Source organism: Anolis carolinensis, chromosome 5 (assembly GCF_035594765.1).
Source record: "Anolis carolinensis isolate JA03-04 chromosome 5, rAnoCar3.1.pri, whole genome shotgun sequence".
Classification (NCBI taxonomy): domain Eukaryota; kingdom Metazoa; phylum Chordata; class Lepidosauria; order Squamata; family Dactyloidae; genus Anolis; species Anolis carolinensis.
In genome coordinates, this window is record NC_085845.1 from 49971700 (window position 1) to 49993626 (window position 21927).

The 21927-nt window shown below is 43.1% G+C and overlaps 1 protein-coding gene across 1 annotated transcript; it reads left to right on the forward strand.

Annotated features, from left to right (window-relative positions):
- The first annotated feature begins 390 nt into the window (after nt 1-390).
- On the forward strand, nt 391-6020 carry LOC134299158 (uncharacterized). The gene is made up of 2 exons (XM_062981082.1): nt 391-2430; nt 5642-6020. The coding sequence occupies exons 1-2, from the start codon at nt 802-804 to the stop codon at nt 5723-5725; spliced, it is 1713 nt and encodes a 570-aa protein (XP_062837152.1). The 5' UTR covers nt 391-801; the 3' UTR covers nt 5726-6020.
- The last annotated feature ends 15907 nt before the right edge of the window (nt 6021-21927 follow it).

The following is a 21927-nucleotide window of genomic DNA, read 5'->3' on the forward strand; positions in this document are numbered from 1 at the left end:
GCATGCACAAAGAGCCAGTAATTTAACCACTTTTGCTGTGCGACCTGGTTGACACTCAGACACACTGATGCATGTTCCAGGCTCTATTTCAGAGTATCCCCTGGCTTTGCTCATCCGGTTTAAAGCTACCTTAACTACCTTAAGTGGTCAGCATAGAGATGCTTTAGGTTTGACAACTTTAAAGGGCTGGCATAACCTATGTTTTCCCAGCCACCACAGCACCATTCCCCAGAATACAAGTTGAGATAAAATATGATGGGCATTACCAGAATGACCAGGACTTCTGGTGAGGCCACTTAAGATTTCAGATTCAGGAGAGAACATCACTATAAACATTCGACTTACAAACAAGTCATAGTTAAATACAGGAGTGAAACAACAGGGTGTCATGGAACCCAGTTACAGGGCTTTGGTAATTCAGCTCTGTAACTGGGAGTCATAACATAAACAATCCCAGAAGCACCTGGCAGAAGAAGATAGAATACGCCTGGGAACTTGGGGCCGAAAGTATAAACAAACATAATTGGTTTAGTGTGTGAAAATGGTAGTAATGTGATATTGGAGGTGGGGCTTGATGATGATATTTACGTGTGGTGTTACGTAGCATCAAAAGTTATAAAAATAGTTGTATGTAAACATTGAGTCATTCCTGACTTTTCCAAAGTCATGTGTTCTTCAATAAAGATTGGATTTGAGAGCAGTTATCTCTAATCTGCGTTCAGACTGATCCTTTGAAGTGAGCAGGACAATTAAGTCAGGAATCCAGTTCTCACCCTCCTGCAAATTTGCAGTGAAGTGATAATGAGCAGGGAAGGAGATCAAAGCCATGACGGAGCAAAGGGGCCTCCGCTGGGAGATCGGCCGTTGGCGGAAGAGACGCTGCAAGCCATAGCTTCCTCTACGGGGTACCCCAAGCCGGACGGTGTGACTCAGAGGATTCCCAGAGGGGGAAGAGGCGTTCCGGCGGCGGCAGAAACCAGCTGGGGATCTGGAGGAAGCATGCCGGAGACCGTGGCCCTGCGGTTATCCATCCTGGAAACAAATTTATCCAGGCTGTCGGAAACCGTGGGGAGGTTGGTGCCACTATTGGAAGAGAATCTCCAAAGGGAACCCATCCAATATGGCGCCGAGAGAGAGCCAAGTAAAGAAGGAGATTGGAGCCAGAGGGGCCAGCGAGCGTCAACGCAGAGTCCCGTGGCGACAAGGGACGAGGGGGACGAGGAATACTGGCAGGAACTGCAGTTCCGAGACAGAATGGCGCGCGAAGTGGAGCGCCAGCGAGCTCTGGGAACTCTGAGGCCGCCATCTCCAACAGAGCTCCCAACCCCCCGGATGGGCGTCGGGGTGGAAAGGCCACTGGGGCCAGGGATCGGGTCCAGTGGATTTGCAGACGGAGGCGGAGAGGAGCAGGGGATCCAGGAAGAGGAGGAGGATGTGCCGTACGACGAGGAAAGGCGTGATGAGGGAGCTACAGCGAGGCCGGTATGCGGATGGGCGGAAGGGCCGACAGCGGCGGCAAACTTTCGGGAGCCGCGCAGAATGACCACCGGAGTGGGGCGCGGCGTGTTCCAAGGAGCCACCCGAGGAAACCTGATGCAACCCTTCCCCATGCCTCCCAGACAGCATCAACGGGCCGCAGAATGGATGCCGAGAAGGGAAGATCTCAAACTGGAATACGGAGGGGAATCAGATGAACTGAACTTTTTTCTAATTAGCATCAGAGGATACATGGAAGACAATGCACACACATTCCCCTCCGAAGCAAGCAGGGTTCGAGCCATCGGCAACACACTAAAGCGAGGAGCAGCCAGCTGGTACGTGCAACTCCATGCCAGACACGACCCATGTTTGAGGTCAGTGCCCCGCTTCCTCGCCGCACTGGAAAACCGGTTCAGAGACCGGCTAGAGCAATTGAGGGCTCGAGACCAGCTGAAAGGAATAAAGCAGAGGGACAAAACGGTGCCCGAGTACGCAGAGGAATTCCTCCACCTCGCGGAAAGGGTACCAGAGTGGTCTGAAGTGACCAAAGTGGAATTATTTAAAGAGGGACTACGCCCCGAGATTTTCAGCTGGGCAGCGCACAGAGATGACCCCGAAATGCTCCAGGGATGGATTCAACTAGCGGGGCGCGTCGAATCAACCCTGACCCAAATAAAGCGCTTCAGAAGCAGCGGCGGCCAGCAAAGACCGGTGGCGAGAGGTCGAGGAGAAACGAGGAAGCAGGAAAGACCCGGAGGGAGGCCGGGGATTCCCTCCAGAGGAGACGACAACAAACCTAAACCGGGATGCTTTGTATGTGGGAAGACGGGCCATCGAGCAGCAGAATGCTGGGCACGGAAGGGGGAGCCGCCAAAACCCCCAAAGCCCAAGCCAGCAACCGGGAGGCGCGCGGAAGAGGAGGTGCAGGCCCCAGAATCTTCAGAAAAATTGGTGAGTCGGGACAAACGCATGATAGTAGTGCCAATCTGCCTCTCGGGACTAGAGAATCAGGCCACCTGCAAGGCATTTGTGGATTGTGGTTGTTCTAGAAATATTATAACTCCGGAATTAGCAGGAGCGCTGAAATGCCAGCAGATGGCGCTTGACTCCCCAATTGCATTTTCGCAGCTAGATGGATCAGTCGCTGCTGGGGAAGTATCTACAAAGGAAATACGGGAGGTCCCATGTAAAATAGGCAAATGGGAAGGAAGAATATCCTTTGTAATAGCCCCTATTGCCACATACCACGTAATATTAGGGATACCATGGCTCGAACAGGCAAATCCTGAAGTAGATTGGAGAGGAAAGAGCTTAGCATTCAAAGAACAGCAGACGCAATGGGAGATAAGCAAAATTGCAGAAGAGGAGGACGAGGAAGATGAAGCAGGTGAGATAAACCCACAGCTATTGCCACCTGAATACAGAGACTTTGTGGATGTTTTCAATCAGAAAGAGGCCAGTAAATTGCCTCCCAAAAGGAATATAGAAGTAGAAATTGAAATAACCCCAGGAGCAGACTTACCAAAACCAAAAGTGTATCCCATGTCCGTGCAGGAGAAGGAGGAATTGAGGAAATATATTGATAAAAACCTGGCGCGAGGCTTCATTAAGCCATCCAACTCTCCTCTCGGAGCCCCAGTGTTATTTAGGAGAAAGAAAGACAACTCCCTACGATTGTGCATTGATTATCGAAATTTAAACGCAATTACTAAGGACAATAAATACCCTATGCCCTTAGTAAAGGATTTAATTACCGTATTGAAGAAAGGGAGCATATTTACTAAACTTGATTTAATTGAAGCGTACCATAAATTGAGAATAAAACCGGAGGATACTTGGAAAACTGCATTTTCCTGTGCATTCGGCCATTTTGAATATGAAATTTTGCCTTTCGGTTTAAAAAATGGAGGGGGTTGCTTTATGCAGCTTATAAATGAAATACTACACCCATTGTTGTACAGAGGGGTATTCATATTTCTTGATGATATCTTGATTGTGACTGAAGATAAGGAAAAGCACGTGAAATTGGTCCGGGAAGTTTTGCAGAGACTAAGGGAAGCAAAGCTATACGCAAAACTGTCCAAATGTGAATTTAATAAAACTCAAATTGACTTTCTGGGGTATCGGATATCTCCAGAAGGGTTAGCTATGGATCCAGCTAAAGTATCAGATGTAAAAGAATGGGGAGTGCCTCAAACAAGGAGGCAATTGCAATCGTTTCTGGGGTTTGCAAATTTTTATAGATCCTTCATAAAAGGCTTCGCGCAAATAACCGCACCCCTTACTGAACTTTTAAAAACAAAAGGGAAAGGAGAGACAGCAAAAGTAAAAGCTCCTGGCGCCAAACTGGGTTGGACGCCAGAATGCCAAAAGGCATTTGAAACCCTAAAAGAATGCTTCACAGAAGGACCCATCCTAAAACACCCCGATATCAGGAGCCCTTTCATAATCCATTGCGATGCCTCAGACTGTGCGTATGGGGCAGTACTATTGCAAAAGGATCAAAATGGGAACTTAAAACCCTGTGGATATTTGTCCCGGAAGTTCAGCGAAACTGAAAAATGTTGGCCGATATGGGAAAAAGAGGCACTAGCCATATTAAAAGCCTTAGAATGCTGGCGACACTTTCTCGAAGGAAGCGGAATCCCATTTGAAATTTGGTCTGACCATAAGAACCTCCAGTATTTAAAGTCCCCTCGGAAATTGTCCCCCAAACAGATTAGATGGGCACAATACTTCAGCAGGTTCGATTTCCAATTAAAGTTTTTTCAAGGGAAGCAGAATGTCTTGGCAGATGCTCTTTCACGCATGCCTCAACACGAAGGAATACCCACAGCAAAAGAGGGAACAATATTCTCTGACAAACAATGGGGTTTAGCTGTCAGGACAAGAGCACAAACCCAAAAGGAGAACACTGCTATGGTTGAACTCGACGGAAAAGATAATTGGGGAAACGAGCTGAAACAGTCTTATGAAGGAGACCAATGGATCGCGTCCAATGCAGAACAGGGGGAGCAGAAGGGGGGATTTTGGTTTGTGAACAAGAAACTGTATATCCCAGCAACATTAAGGATCAAGATTTTGCATCGTTTTCACAATAACCAGAGCGCTGGTCATACAGGGATTACAAAAACAACCAAAGCAATAGCAAAACATTGCTGGTGGCCAGGGATGAGGAAGGACATAAAAAATCATGTTGTTCAATGTGATGATTGTGCCAGAAATAAATCGAGAGGAGGGAAACCAATGGGATTATTACAAACAGTAGCAGAACCTACCAGACCTTGGGAATGTGTAGCTATGGACTTTGTGGGGGAACTACCGGTTAGCAAAGGACATCGTTATATTTGGACAGTATTGGACCTGTTTTCTAAACAGGCCCACTTTATAGCACTGACGAAACTACCATCAGCCGAGAAACTAGCTGAATTGTACATAAACCACATTTACAAACTGCATGGATGTCCCAGTAGAGTAATCAGTGACAGAGGAGTACAATTCACAGCAAAATTTTGGGAAAAATTCCTGGAAATACTAGGAGCAGAAAGGAGTTTAAGTTCTGCTTTTCACCCCATGACAAATGGGGCGGTAGAACGTACTCAGCAGACACTTGGGCAGTTCCTTCGAATGTACTCTAACATGAGACAAAATGACTGGTCTCGGTGGTTGGCTTTTGCAGAACTAGCTTTTAATTCGACTATACATTCAGCAACAAATAAAACCCCCTTTGAGGTAGTTTACGGGTATGAAATACAGCCTCTGCCCCAGCTGCCGAGATGGACAGAGAATGAGGGAACAGAGGCAGGGAAATGGAAAGCGCAAATGATGGAATGCTGGAGTCAAGTGACTGCATCCTTAAAAGAAGCACATAAAAAGTATAAAGTATTCGCAGACAGAAAGAGGGTGGAAGGTGATAAATTGGAGAAAGGAGATTTAGTGTGGCTAAGTACCCAAAACATCAAACTGGGGCTACCTTCGAAAAAATTGGGCCCTAAATATATTGGACCATTTAGAATACAGGGTGTTATCAACGAAGTGACTTTCCAGTTGGCATTGCCAAGAAGTTTGGGGAAAATACACCCTGTATTCCATCGTAGCTTACTGAAAAAATATATGGGTACTTTGGACAAAATGGACACATAGAATTATTGTTTTGTTTCAGGTTTGTGATGAAGGAAGAACTGAAGAGGAGGACGAAGAAAAGGAGGGCACCATGTCATGGAACCCAGTTACAGGGCTTTGGTAATTCAGCTCTGTAACTGGGAGTCATAACATAAACAATCCCAGAAGCACCTGGCAGAAGAAGATAGAATACGCCTGGGAACTTGGGGCCGAAAGTATAAACAAACATAATTGGTTTAGTGTGTGAAAATGGTAGTAATGTGATATTGGAGGTGGGGCTTGATGATGATATTTACGTGTGGTGTTACGTAGCATCAAAAGTTATAAAAATAGTTGTATGTAAACATTGAGTCATTCCTGACTTTTCCAAAGTCATGTGTTCTTCAATAAAGATTGGATTTGAGAGCAGTTATCTCTAATCTGCGTTCAGACTGATCCTTTGAAGTGAGCAGGACAACAGGGTGTGAGAGAAATCTATCCCTTGGAAGGGAAATTCACTCCTGAAAGAGTTATGATAGATAAATGGCTGGTTCTCACCAATCCTTGTTTCCACAAGTCACGTTTTTCAAAATTCAATTTTCACAGGGACAGAAAGTGAGGCGAAATCTTCTGAGCAGGGGCACAGACCACAAAACAAACACCACAGATGTGTTAACCTTTTTCCTATGCTATCCAAAGACAGATCGATAGATCAATATTTGGCAAGATTTACACTTTTAAAAAAACTGTTCTAACTTACATACAAGCTCAACTTAAGAACAAACCTACAGAACCTGTCTTGTTCATAACTTGGGGATTGCCTATAAACTTAATCATATCAATTCTCCCACATATTTCTACCTTATTTTGTTGATTATTTGCTCCAATTATTTGTAATTCTTCCAATCAGCTCATGTTACCAAGAATCTCAAATATTTAACAGTACTTTTGGTAACATGAGCTGATCGGAAGAAAAGAAATGGAGCAAATCACCTTTAGATAAGATTGATATATTCTTTTGCAGAAACTCACTCATTGATTTTTGTTATCTGTATTTCTGACAAGACAGAATGCCCTGACCAGGGGAACACCAGAGTGTTCTGCCCTTGTACAAAAAGACACAGCAATTTTCCATTACTCAGCCACCATTTGGTACACTGAAATCACATAACTGCAAGAGGAGAATGAAATGTATTTTTATGATTGCTTCATTGTCTAATCATGGTCACTGTGTGGTGATTGATTTAGGGTTTCAACATGAGTGGCTACAGGCAGTTAGAAAAGGCTTTGGATCTCCTAGGAACAGGAAAGTACACACAAGGAGTGGCCTGTCAGTTGTGTATGTAAGCCTAGGATTTTTACAAGTAAGATGCTAGATTCACAGAGATCTTAAAGGATGCAGAATTAATTGTTTCATAATCCCTTCCATGCTTTTGGCCACCAGGCAAGTCTCCTTGCTTGTCCAGCTAGAAAAGCCCTAGGTGGACCATCTATATTTAGTCCAAGAAATATTAATATATTTGACCTGGAACAAAAACCACATTTGCCAGAAACTTTACATTATTTTATATTTATTTATATATTCATAAAACTTAAATGGGTTACAATGAGAGCAAAGGGTGTTTCAGTTTTTGCAATTAAAGCAAATTAGAGTAGATTCTCAACTAAAACTAGTATCTTGTTATAAATAATACATAAACAAGAGCAGAATTCAGATGCACCTTTACTTCTAATTAATTTGTTTGCCCAATAGTGAGTGTATGAATAAGGGCACATCTCCACTGTAGAATTAATGCTGTTTGACACCAGTTCAAGTGCTATGGTTCAATGCTGTGACATAATGGGAGCTGTCGTTTTCCCTGTCAAAGAGTGCTGGTGCCTCACCAAATTACAACTCCCATGATACCACAGCATTGAGTCATGGTAGCTAAAGCAGTGTCAAGCAACAGTATAGATGCACCCTAAATTACATTTGAGTATAATGTAATCATAAGTAATTTACACCTGTAATTGTAACCTATAGTGGATTTTATAATAATAGAGATATTGTTTTACTAAATGATGGGAAAAGAATATACCGTATTACATGTTTACAATACTGGCTTACATTGCTGCCTTGTACTGAGCAGAAAAGTTGGATAGGAGGAGGCAGGGCCGTAGCCAGAAAAAAATTTCGGGAGGGGTTTTGAAAATTGGGGGGGGGGTTGAACCCCTGACCCACCCGCCCCCCGGGTTCAGACCTGTCAATATCTGCTTGAGATAGTGCCTGGAGGGACTCTTAATTTTTTGCATCTCATAGACTTAGCATGGGGATTTGGTTAACCAAATTTGGTTAGGGGGTTGAACCCCTAACCCCCTCCAAAAAAATTTCAAGTTAAAAAAAAACCTGGTTTACTCATGAATTTTAACTGGTTAACCAAATCCCCATGCTAAGTCTATGAGATGTTAAGATTTTTGGGAGTTGAAGGTCAAAAGATTTGGGGACCCACAGGTTGCGAACCACTGCTCTAAAAGATCCTGACAGTAAGACCTTGCTGATGTGGAGTTGACATTCCACTCAAATTCTCACTCTAAGCCTGGAAGGAGCTTTCAGAGCAAGGCATTTCAAATCAGGTAATGGTAGACGTTGAAGTGACGGGAGTGGTATGTATGAATTAAATAGCTGTGGAAGGAGCTCATCATTCCACCTCAGGATGAAAAACCCTGTGTACCGCCACTGTGGTCTACATATCTAATCTGTGTAGATACATCAGCAACATATCCAATTTTTCAATGGGGTAGTACACTCTTGCCTTCCAAGTAGGCTCTGGCCAAAGTAAACTGCAGCAGCCTTTTCTAGTATACATGGTCTCCCTCAATAGAAACGTTTACTATCTTCACCACACTTTAAAGTTGCTTGGTCACATGTGTCTCATTTTCACTAGTGAAATGTTGGAGGATGCAGTACTGTTTTTTATTATCTGTAATCCATAATTTTCCCAGCAGATGTAAATGTTGGTAAGCTAGTCTGGTAGAATCCTAGAAGCACAGAATTAGAAGACACCACAAGGGCCATCTAGTCCAACCTCTGCCATGCAGGAAAATGAAATGAAAGCACTCCTAATGGAGATGAGCACAGCTTGAGACAACATCTCATTGCCAAGAAGGTTGTCAGATCATCCTTCTCTGCCATTTCTAACTTGAAGATAATCTCCAGTTTCCCAAGACAACTGCCTGTCCTTAGCTTGATCTTACTTACTTACTTAGATGATCCCTCATTGTCCGAGTATGATGGTCCTCCAAGTGTAGTGTCTTGTCGGTGGATACATAGGTGACCGTGGAGCCCTATTCTTGATCCACATGTTATTCCACAGTGAAGACATCGGTTTCCAGGTGGAAGGCAGTCCTGGTCACGGTTGGCTTGACATGGGCTCGGGCTGTGGCGCAGGCTGGAGAGCAACTGCAATGAATCACTCTGACCAGGAGGTCGTGAGTTCGAGGCCCGCTCGGAGCCTATGTTTGTCTTGTCTTTGTTCTATGTTAAAAGGCATTGAATGTTTGCCTATATGTGTAATGTGATCCGCCCTGAGTCCCCTTTGGGGTGAGAAAGGCAGAATATAAATGCTGTAAAATAAATAAATAAATAAAATGTCTTCCTCTTGGCACATTTCTCCCTTTCGCCCTCCATTCATACCTCTTCGAATTTTGCAGCACTGCTGGTCACAGCTCACCTCCAGTTAGAGCGCTCAAGGGCCAGGCAGGGCCGGTTGATCCTAAGAGGCCGCTGACGCGGCCGCCTCGGGCGCTGGCCGCTAGGGGCGCGGTCGAGGCGTCGACAGCGGCCCGTAGCGCCACCGACGCCTCCGGTGTTGGCGCGGGGCTTCAATCCCCGCGCCAACGCCAAACCACTAAAAACAGATAGGCCATTTTGCCCTTAGTCTACAAACTAAGGCCGCGACCAGGAAGTAAGGGCCAAATGGGCTATCTGCGCTGTGCGCGTGCGCAATTAAACATTGGGATCAAATTCTGAAACGCTTGCTATGTGTTACACGGTTTTTGGGAGTTCAAGGATTGCCATTTAGAGGGACAAAAGATGTTCTATTTGAACCTAATAATGGCAACTTTTTAAAATTGATAGAACATATAGCACAGTTTGATGATCCGATGGCTGAACATGTGAGAAGAATCACTTCCAAAGAAACACATGTCCACTATTTGAGTAAAAATGTCCAGAACGAGTTTATTTCTTTCTTGGCAGGCAAGGTCCAGAATAATATTTTGGAACAACTACATGAGGCAACATATTATTCTATTATATTGGACTGCACACCAGATATTAGCAACACCGAACAAATGACGTTGGTGGTTAGATTTGTTACATGTAAAGCAAATGAAGATATCTCGATTAAGGAACATTTTTTAGGCTTTGTTCCTGTTGCCAGTCCTTCAGGTGAAGGTATGACAGAAATATTACTCCATGAGTTGGAAGCACGACGTATTCCATTAAAAAACATGAGAGGCCAGGGATATGATAATGGTTCTGCAATGAAGGGAAAACATGTTGGAGTCCAGAGGAGGATCCTTGATTTAAATCCTAGAGCCTTTTATGTACCATGTGGAAACCACTCCCTGAACTTGGTCATAAATGATGCAGCTATGTCTTGCAAGATTGCAGCAGACTGTTTCGCCACCGTACAAGACCTCTATAACCTTTTTTCAGGTTCCCCAGTAAGATGGGGTACTTTGTTGAAGCATGTTTCAACTCTCACACTCAAACCACTTAGCAGTACTAGGTGGGAAAGTAGAATCGAAGCATTGTTGCCTTTGAGGTTCCATATTGAAGAAGTATACGATGCCGTATATGAAGCTTCTCATGATCAGAATTTTGATGGACTCTGTAGGAGCCGTGCTGGTGCTCTTCTTAAAAGACTGCAAAGCTTCACATTTCTGTGCAGCATAGTGACATGGCATGAGATCCTGCACAAGATAAATATCGTTAGTAAACAGTTGCAAAAAGTGTCAATCGATCTTCAAAATTCTATGGCTCTTATTAAGAGTGTGAAAAGTTTTCTAGAAAGGATGAGATCTGAAGAAGGTCTAAATAGCATCATTACAGATGCAAAGGAACTGGCAGAAAAAATCGATGCTACTGCCGACTTTGAAAACGAACAGGAAGCTCGACCGAGAAAAGTAAGCAGACAATTTTCGTATGAATGTAAAGATGAAGCTGTACATTCTGGCAAAGAGTCTTTTAAAGTGAACTTTTTTTTGTTGTGCTTGACACAGCAATATCCTCATTAAAGGAGAGATTTCAGCTAATGGACAACCATAGTGGAAGTTTCAAATTTCTGTATGACATTTCAAGCCTTGGGAAATGTTGGAATGAAAACGAATTGAAGTACGCCTGTCAACGCCTTGAAACTGTTTTGACAGATGGAGAAGACCACGATGTGAATGCTGGTGATCTGTATACAGAGCTACAATTACTTGCAGATATGCTTCCCCCTGGAAGTCTCCCAGCTGATGCCTTGTCTTTTATAAATCATGGTTCGGAGGATGTTTTCCCAAATATCTACATTGCACTGAGAATTCTGTTAACACTTCCAATATCCGTGGCCAGCAGTGAAAGGAGTTTTTCTAAATTGAAACTTATAAAAAATTACTTAAGATCTACTGTGAGTCAAGAGCGCTTGAGTGGACTATCAACCTTGGCCATTGAAAATAGCTTGTTGGATGACATGGACACAGATTCCCTAGTACATGAGTTTTCCAAATTGAAAGTCAGAAAAATCAGGTTTTAATTTTTACAAGTGTTCAAGTTAATTTGTGTTAAGGAAAACTGGATGTTAAAATATCCACTCAAGTGAAGGGGCCATAGGCTGGCTATGTTGCCACTCCCATTACAATGGTCCACGCTGGCATGGCACTTCTGAAGGACAAGAGTTCACTTCCTGAGAAAGGAAGTATCTATTTTCCTATTCTCCTATTGTTCTCCCAAACAAAACTGATCTAAAGCTAGTCCAAAGTCTGGAAAATCTTCTGAAGAGATATCATGACCAGGAAACCTTTGTGTAGTACTTGTAGACTAGAAATAACAAAAAAAATAAAATTGTTGCAAAGTTTATTAAAATATTTATTTATTAAATTATTATTATTATTATTATTATTATTATTATTATTATTATTTATTAAGATTGGTGTTAATTCTATGTAATGTTACTATATGAACATAATGTTGTTAATAAACTTCTGGTTGTAAGGTAAACTCTTTTATCCATTCTATTCACCTATACCTTCTACCTTTTATTTCTCGGTGATTGGGGGGTTTTTTTTGGGGGGGGCACCAAAATCCTGTTTCGCTTACACTTGAAAATTTCCTTGGGCCGGCCCTGGGGCCAGGGATTCCTAGTTCTCAGTTAGCTTTAAGCCCATCTTTAAATCTCTTTTCTTGTCCACCACTGCATTCCATTTTCTGTTCTTGAGTTGGGAGTATAGTGACTGCTTTGGGAGACGGTGATCAGGCATTCGGACCACGTGGCCAGTCTAGCAGAGTTAATGTCGTAGGAGCATTGCTTCAATGCTAGTGGTCTTTGCTTTTTTCAGCACACTGGCATTTGTTCACCTGTCTTTTGGAAGTAACGCTGATAGAATCGTTCCAGGAGTTGACTGTGACGTCTGCAGACACCCCACATTTTGCAGGCATATAACAGGGTTGGGAGGACAATGGCTTTATAAACAAGCACCTTGGTAGCCCACATGTGGTATCATTTTAGAAAAGTTACTTTTGGGGTCTACACATCTAATAAATGCTGGCACAACAAATGTTGTGTATCCTTTATAAATTATAAAACAGCAAGAGAGCGTGAAGGAACATATTTTGCCTTGCAGGTCACTTACAACAGCTGGGTCAATATAATCAACCATCCTGCAGTTACCTGAGAAAGATGACATCACGTATTGCATTCCAAGGGCCGTGCTTTAAGGTTGGTACAATTCAGAGTTACAAATGAGCTCTCCTGTGTTTTGTGAAAACTGGCTCAGGAATTTTGGGTTGGAACCCCTCGCCCACCCTACTTAGCAATGGATTGCAGATACAGAGCTGTTTTCGTTTCCCAAAGGGTAGCTGAAATTTTTCTAAGAAATACTGAATTATTGATAGGCTTCATAATTATTCTGTGGCTGTGGTTACTTCAGATGTTGGGCTTGCATTGTTCTCACTTGTTAAAAATTTAACAACAACAACAGAAGAGAAAGGCATCAGAGTCAATTTCTTCTGCCACATTGTTCCAAGTTATGATTCTGAACGGTGTTACAGACCCCATTCACACTGGTCACTTCCCTTGAGACAACTACCAAAGGTTTTTATAGTGCAATAGATTTGTGACTGCTCTTGCCTTTCTTCAAATCTCTTAAGTAACTGCTTTTTGTTGGTAATAACCAGATCTTAGTAAAGTTATTTTGAGGCATACAATGCCTAGAATACCCCAGACAGCATGGCCAATTGTAAATCCAACAAGTAACATTTTCAAATCTCTTAAAACACAAAGAATAGTGCCCTGCTGCCTTTCTGAACTTCTTTATATGACCTGTCCCACCCCACCCCCCAAGACAAAAGCCTTACTTTTATCTCATGGTCTAATTTATTTGTGCTCTTGTGACTTCAAAATATTTCGGTGGGTGCGCTTGTAAAATACGTATCCCCTCACTACTCTCTATTCACGCCTCTCAACTTTTAATCAGAGTGTGTATAGGTCAAGGTAAAGGTTTCCCCTGACATTAAGTCCAGTCATGTCTGACTCTGGGGGTTGGTGCTCATCTCCATTTCTAAGCCGAAGAGCCGGCGTTGTCCGTAGACACCTCCAAGGTCATGTGGCCATCATGACTGCATGGAGTGCCATTACCTTCCCGCCAGAGCGGTACCTATTAATCAATTCACATTTGCATCTTTTGAATTGCTAGGTTGGCAGAAGCTGGGGCTAACAGCAGGAGCTCATTCTGCTCCCTGGATTCAAACTGCCAACCTTTCGGTCAGCAAGTTCGGCAGCTCAGCGGCTGTCCCACTAGGGGTTCCAATGTGTACACATGGACAAAAACACACACATTGTTGTATTGCAGTCTATATAGAACAATGGATTAAATTATTTTTTAGCTATGTGTCATGAAGTTGTCTGTCAACTTATGGCAGCCCCATGGATCTCCTAGGATTCCTTCATTGGGGAATTCTTTGCTGGGAGGTGTTACCTGGCCCTGATTGTTTCATGTCTGGAATTCCTCTGTTTTCAGGGTGTTGTACTTTATTTACTGTCCTGATTTTAGAGTTTTTAAAATACTGGTAGCCAGATTTTGTTCATTTTCATGGTTTCCTCCTTTCTGTTGAAATTGTCCACATGCTTGTGGTTTTCAGTGGCTTCTCTGTGTAGTCTGACATGGTGGTTGTGAGAGTGGTCCACCATTTCTGTGTTCTCAAATAATATGCTGTGTCCAGGTTGGTTCATCAAGTGCTCTGCTACACAGAGAAGCCATTGAAATCTACAAGCATGTGGACAATTTCAATGCCAATCAATGAGATTAACTGCAACATTCATGCTTGCCTCAAACAGACAAGAGTTATTTCTCACACCCTGGACCTTCCATAGATATATAAACCTCCCTTGCCTAGTTTCCAGCAGACCTCACAACCTCTGACATGCCTGCCATAGATGTGGTGAAACATCAGGAGAAAATGCTTCTGGAACATGGCCATGCAGACCTTAAAACTCACAGCAACCCAGTGATTCCGGCCATGAAAGCCTTCGACAATGTGATATATAAAACTAAGAAAAATTGTAGCCAATGTAAATGTACCAATCTTTCATTGGGAATTGTGGGTCTGCTTTTGGCTGATGAGAGAGTCAAGTTAATTAGAATGGGTGTTGTTGTGTGCCTTCATGTTGTTTCAGACAGAGGCATATGTTGCCTCAGAGTCTGGAGTATCCCTCTCTGGAGGCTTTTCAGCAGAAGCGGCATGACCATCTGTCGGGAGGACTTTGATTGTGGCAGGGAGTTGCTGCCTGGCTTTCCCCTTTTCTTCCTAAGGGAGGAGCTACAGCAAAAGGCAACCTTTTTGGAAAGTGCAGAGCCCTGAAGCAGGATGAAGGTGGAGAGGAGAGGGAATGGGTGCTTGTCCTCCAGGGCCTGCCCTTCCCAGCCATGCAATAGCAGTGGCACCAGTGAGTGCATGGGGCAAGCAGGGCAATTGGGGAACCTTCCTTTGCAAAGAAATAAATAGTTGTGGGGTGAGAGAGACACAAGGGGCCACTGGGATGGGATGTCAGAAGCCAGAGTCACCCGAGGAGAAAACGACACTTCATCGGGGTGAAGGGATGCAAGAGGCCATCTAGGAAGGAAGGAAGGAAGGAAGGAAGGAAGGAAGGAAGGAAGGAAGGAAGGAAGGAAGGAAGGAAGGACAAATAAAAATAAAGACGTCAAGGAAGGGAAGGGGGGAAGAAAAAAGCATGGGAGAGAGGGATGCCTGGAGAGAGGGGGGTTGGTGGATATTTGAACAGAGGCCACAATTGACCCTGCTTTATTTAAGCTTTGCTCCCTTAATCACGGTCCTTTCATTATTAAGCAAGGCCTTTTACAAGCCCAAGCAAGTTTTTGTGGCATGACCCATGGTTTTATAAGAGGATGAAAGCAGCAGTAGTGACAGAGGCAGGGGAGGAGGAGGAGGAGGAAGAGGAGGAGGAGGAGGAAGTTGATAGTGTTATCGACCGCGTTTGGGGAATCGGGCCCCTTTAGAAGGAAGCCGATCCGGTCCTGAGGGAACGGACCTTGGCGAAGCCAAAAGAAGAATATAAGCCGCAATACAACCTGAAGCCTGAAATGAAGAAGGTCCGCCAAGTTGAAGGAAAATCCGCCAAGGAGGTTTTATTGAGCAATTCAGCTGAAGAGGACGCTAATAGCGATCATTCAATCTACTAGCGTAACATATGTTTCAAATAAAGTCATATTTATACAATGTTTCGGTCTGACAGCCCTTTGAATTTCCCGCCCCGCTTCCCTGCCCATCTGATCGCGGATAGGCTGAGAGTTGGAACGAGGCGGGCTTTCGTTTCCCGCCTTGCTCTGCTGGCCCAATGGGGAGCCGTTTTTTGTCCTCCCTCGGGCCAATCAGAGAGGAGGAGGCGGGAGCTATTGAAACAATGAGGTGACCGGACGGGAAATATCAGATTAATTCTGGCCCAGCCGATTTCTAAAGGGATTAATGGCACCCATCAAGGGTGTCCGGGGTCCTGTCACGTTTCACAGATTTTAGATATGCCTTGGGGTGTCAGACGGGAAGTGGTGATGGGTGGTGATGAGCCGCCATTGACGGGCCCCACAGGGTGCCTTCCAGCGGCGTCCTGGCCTGGGATATGACAATGTTTGCCTTGGGGCGAGTCACCTTTAGGAATTTGGTGACTCTAAACCCTATATTGTCCATGCGATCGGAATGAGATTGGATTAAACTGTGGCAGATTATCCTTTTGTTTTTTGGGAAGGGGAGGTCTGGGTCATGGGACTAAGGTTCACGTTGGGGTCATAATATTTCCCATTTGATTTCATGATTTGACAATTATATGGGATAATATAATAAAAATAAAGTTGGAACATAAACCCTGCTGGGAAGAATACATATTTTCCAGGGATCCCAAAAAGTATAAATACATATAGGCAGATAGATCTCGAGGAAATAAAGGGGAATCCATAAAGGGGGGGGGTGATATTGCATAAAGGGGAATCATGAATGGTATAAGCAATAGAAAACATTTGATAAGGACGAAGTTCACAACATCTGGGGAACCCGATATGGAGATTCATAAGAGTGGAGTTCTAGCAGCATACTTTCATAATCCATGAAGTTAGCCCAACGATTAGAAATTCATACAACAGTGAGTTAGGAGAGGGTCCAAATACATAGAATATGAAAATTCACAAATACATGAGGGAAAAGAGTTCATCTGTGATGGGAGGAATTCGTAGAGGTGGCATAGGGAAAAGGCACATGTGGGTTGCAGTCTTTGGAAGTATAGGATTTCATAAGTCCAGGGGTAGGTTTGGGGAAGAGTGTTCTTCTCCTTCATAAAATCATGAAAAGTATGAATGAAGCGTGGAGGGCACCCGTCCGGGCACCCCTTGGCAGCTGTAGAGGGTGAGGGTCCTTGGAGAACTATGTCTCCCCCGCGAGAGAGCGATCCCCCCATCCCCAACTCACAGAAAGGGGCTAGGGATCTTTTAAAAACCATTCCGCGAGTCGCGGGGAGAGGAAAACCCGGGATAAAGCAGCAGCTTGGCTTGAAAGGAGCCGTCGGTCCCGTTTGACAGTCAGCTGTTGAGGTGCCGAAAACTGGACCGATTCCGGTTCTGCTGGTTGTCTTCGAGTCAGGAGCCTTAGAAAGGGTTAGGTCTAAAAGAGGAGCGTTCTAGGGGTAATTTTGATAGAGATATGAGCCAATTTATATCGTCCGCCATGTTAATCTATGGCGGAGAACCTCAGCCGGAGTTAAAGGGACGCGAGAGAGAGAGGTTTCATGCAAAGGAAGGAGTCAGAGAAAAGATACAAAATAACCAGATAGAGAGTGTTATTGTTAAAATAAATGCTACTTTTATTGGGGGATTTTGTTACATGGTTCAGGGAAGGGGAAAGTGAAATAAAAAGATCTCCTAATAATAGTCTGCTGCGGTCCCGTTCCGTTCCTTTTGTTTTGCGGTCTACGGAACTCTCTGCTGCGTTTTCAAATCAATTTGAAAGCCGGGGCGACGGTTATCAATAGTCCATGACCAGAAGATCTTAATAGCTTCTTGCATATTGGTATATAATTTTTTTTGTCATCACCTCAGGAATGCACTGACATATATAGTTTGGAATGTCTAAAATGTGAACAGTGAATGATCTCGACTAGGAATGATCTTGACTAGGAAGGATGCCTAGCTAAACAAAAGCACCCACACAAAATATCCTCAGCCAGCCACTGTGCACATAGTACAATGACAATGTTTGACTGAGAGGTAGATCCACACTGCATATTATAAGCCACTTAAGTGCCATGGTACCATCTTAAAGAATCCTGATTTGTAGTATAGTAGAGAGACTTACGTTTCCCTGAAATACTGCACCAGAGTTATTCTGAATCCCTCATGAAGCAACAAATCTCAAGATTCCATAGGATGGAGTAATGGCAATTAAAATGGCCCCAAATTGCTATAATTACACCATGTGGATGCACCCAGAGAGTGGCAGGTTTACTTTCACGATCTCACTGTACTGTGACACTTATTGAGTGACCTGGTCTGGTCATTCTTTCTCAGTTTGACGTCACAGTTGTCCCAAAAGACAAATGGAGATCAGCCTCCATTATCTGTGTGGATTCTGTTCCTTGATTTCATGTGAATGTGCAAAACTGGATAATAGTGAACCCTATTAAAATGAAGGACCTCTAGCCCATAGAGCCATGCTGAAGGACCTAGAAAATGTCATATTTTGTCAGACATGGATAAATGAAATTACAGATGATTGTCAATGGATATGGGAATTGTATTAAAATCTTGAAAGAAGATGCTGTCAAGGTGATGCATGCCGTATTCCAGCAAATATGGAAAACAATAGAATGCCCATCAGATTGGGAAAAAATCAACTTATATCCCCATACCAAAAAAGAGAAACGCTAAAGAATGCTCAGACTTTTATACAGTGGCACTTATCTCCCATGCTAGTAAAGTAATGCTCAAGATCCTGCAAGGCAGACTCCAACAATACATGGAGTGAGAGTTGCCAGATGTACAAGCTGGGTTTAGAAAAGGCAGATGAACAAGAGACCAAATTGCCAATATCCGCTGGATAATGGAGGAAGGCAAGGAATTTCAGAAAAACATCTATTTCTGTTTTATTGACTATTCTAAAGCCTTTGACTGTGTGGATCATAATAAATTGTGGCAAGTTCTTGGTGGTCTGGGGATACCAAGTCACCTTGTCTGTCTCCTGAGAAATCTGTATAAAGACCACGTAGCAACAGTAAGAACAGACCACGGAACAACAGACTGGTTCAGGATTGGGAAAGGAGTGCGGCAGGACTGTATACTCTTACCCTACTTATTCAACTTGTACGCAGAACACATCATGCGACGTGTTGGAGTTCAAATTGCTGGAAGAAACATTAACAACTTCAGATATGCACTTTGATGGCTGAAAGCGAGAAGGAGCTGCTGTGGACCGCAAGAAGATCCAACCAGTCCATCCTCCAGGAAATAATGCCCAACTGCTCACTGGAGAGAAGGATATTAGAGGCAAAGATGAGATACTTTGGCCACATAATAAAAAGACAGGAAAGCTTGGAGAAGATCATGATGATGGGGAAAATGGAAGGAAAAAGGAAGAGGGGCCGATCAAGGGCAAGATGGATGGATGGTATCCTTGAAGTGACTGGTTTGACCTTGAAGGAGCTGGGGGTGGTGACAGCCAACAGGGAGCTCTGATGTGGGCTGGTCCATGAGGTCATGAAAAGTCAGAAGTGACTGACTGAATGAATAAACAACAATGAACACTTATGCCACTTTGATGTCATCTGAGGAATGGAGGGATATATATGTAACTGATAAGGAAAGGCTAATTACCAGGATAATGGTATTGAACCAGTGCATACGTTATTTCAGCTAACATAAACCCAGTTCTCTGTCTTTTAGTTCCAGATATCTATGCTCCGCTATTTTGTCGACAGACCAGTTGCTATTCATTGTGTCAAAAATGTTACTGGTTCTGGAATGGTGTCTAATAATAATAATAAAAAACACTTCACCAACAGTGTGAAAGGCTTAAAGTAGTCAAATAAGAAATACTGGACTACAAAAGCCTCACATTTTAGACCACAATCGTTCTGATTTAGCAAGTGGAGAGCAGACCTATCCCTATCCAGCTTTCTGTCTGAGCTGTTTCTTGACTTTTATATCATTCTGTGTAACATAATCCTGCAATCTTTTCCCCTGTAAACAACCAGCAAGGAAACAATAATCAATACAATTCTATGCTTACAAGTAAACCCCAGCATGGTCAATAGGGCTTACTCATGAGTGAGCATGAGTGAAAATAAGTCCCTTGACATCACTGAGACTTACTTCTAAAGTGAACAAAGAAGTAAAAAGTAAGAAAACTTGCCCAATTTGACACTCCCAGATTCCAGGGCTAGGGAGGGAAGCCATGGCATGTGACAGAGGTTTCTTCATTTAAAATTTCTTTGCCACAGTAATTACTATTTGCTGCTTCTTATCCCTATGTCTCAGAATGGTTGTGCATCCGTACAGGCGTGTACTGAGTTTTGATTGCTAAGGAAAAGAAGTTTCCTGCCAGATAAGACAGGATATAGCAGCATCTGGCTACACTGAACTGTTAAATCCTCTGCAGTGATCCAGGGATTAAAATTTGCCATTCTGCAGTGTTGGAAGGACCTAACTTGAAAACAATAGTCAAGTGCAGTTCACATGTATTGGCTCTAAATTTTTATTTTTTGAGATTTTATATGGTAATGAAAAATGTGAATAGGCAACTGGATGGAAGAGTTCTCAAAATAGATGAGAAGAGAAAATGTACACACACACACACACACACACCACAAATATTATAAATCACAATGGCTTTTTTGCTTTTAAAATTGTGATTGGAACATTAACACAATAGTTCTTAATAATTGTAAGGTATATAATGATGTTAGCAGTTGATGCAGTATACTGTTGAATTTAGAGAATATTAAAGAAGTGGTTTTGAAATGGAAATATCTCCCCCTTTTTTGCAAGGTTCTAAGAAAATAAACATTCCAGTGGTTTTAGTGGATAAGCTGTAATGACATAATGTTGCAATTTAATGTCTGGGTCTACTTGCCTGCATGTGTTCTCCCTCCATAGAGGAATATCAATTAAAGAATTAACATGAAAAACATTGTGTTGTAATGCAAGATCCACACGAATTCCAGCTTCTGCTGTTAACACTTCTATTGTTTTCTTTGTAGGCCTTGAACTATGAGGACTCAACAACAGTTGGAAATGTTTCTTTTCTGACTGCAGCTCCAAGCATCCCTGAACTTTTATGGAGTTGCAGAGTGGGAAAATGAACTTTCCCAACTCTGGAATAATGTTTATGTTGAAATAATCTTGTCCCTGCTATTGGCAGGAAAATCCATCAATAGCCGCAGATCACACCACATTCCCATCACTTACCTAGTGTGATGAGCCTGATCCGCTTCTATTCTGACGTGTTGGCACTGAAGTGATGTCAGGAGCAGGATTCTCCTTTTTTCCCATTTTCCTATCTTCCCAATTATTTGATTTTTAGTTTTATTTAATAACCTTAGCTGGAATTGCAAAATGGCTTTAATTTTTTTCCAAAAATTTTTGGCACCATGGAAGTGTGGGAGGGCAGAATTACAAATTATGCAGAAGTACTACTATGGGACCATGGATTGGCACACTGCATTGACTCTGCTTAGGCAATGAAGTCACAGGCAAACACCACAACATCTAAAGAATATGTGGTGATGCCCACAGCTTTGAAATATATGTCTGGGATCAATGCAGTTTTGGGAGGCAGGGATTTCTATGTTAATTGGTCCAGAAATGTGTTGTTTGCAGGGACGATATAGCGACCATGACCTAATATCTTTGATGCTTTTGTGGGACCTTGCTAGCCTTCTATGAACATCACCCAACCCTCAGTGACTGCACCAGTTTCCACCATCTCATTTTCCAATGTTGCTTACCTAAGAGTCTAACCCTCTCAATGCAACCTTTATAGGCCTGTGTCATTGTCATTAAGGGGCTACCTATTGTCAGCTACCAAGATATGCCCTTAGAAGGGCTCTGCCTGCTTTATCACCAAGGTAAGTGTGCAGAGAACAAAATTGTTTCCAACAATAATTTCTCCTGAGGAAAGTTTCCAACTCCAATTAAGTTTCCAGGTGTGGCAGACTGATTGGTGCTTTATCCCAAGATGAACAGTGCCAAGTACATGGTTTTACATATGGCTTCGGGATCCCCAATATCGGTAAGCATTCATATTTTTTGGCACCCAACTCTTAATCTATCAACAAACTACATCATATAGGAAGAAGGAAACTATCCAAAGAAACTGGTGCAGGACAGGTGTCAGGCCAACATGCTGCACAACCGATACCTACCTTGAAACAATTATCTTTGGATGTGATCCCTAAGAAGTCTCCAGTTAGTACTGCCTCATACAAAACTTTCCCTTTACAGAGCATCAGTGAACTGTGTCTTTGATCCTGCCTGTGGTCTGTCAAATATACATCTTTTGATGCAGCTGTTAGTTTGATTTCAGATTTCGAACAAGGAGTACTACATTAA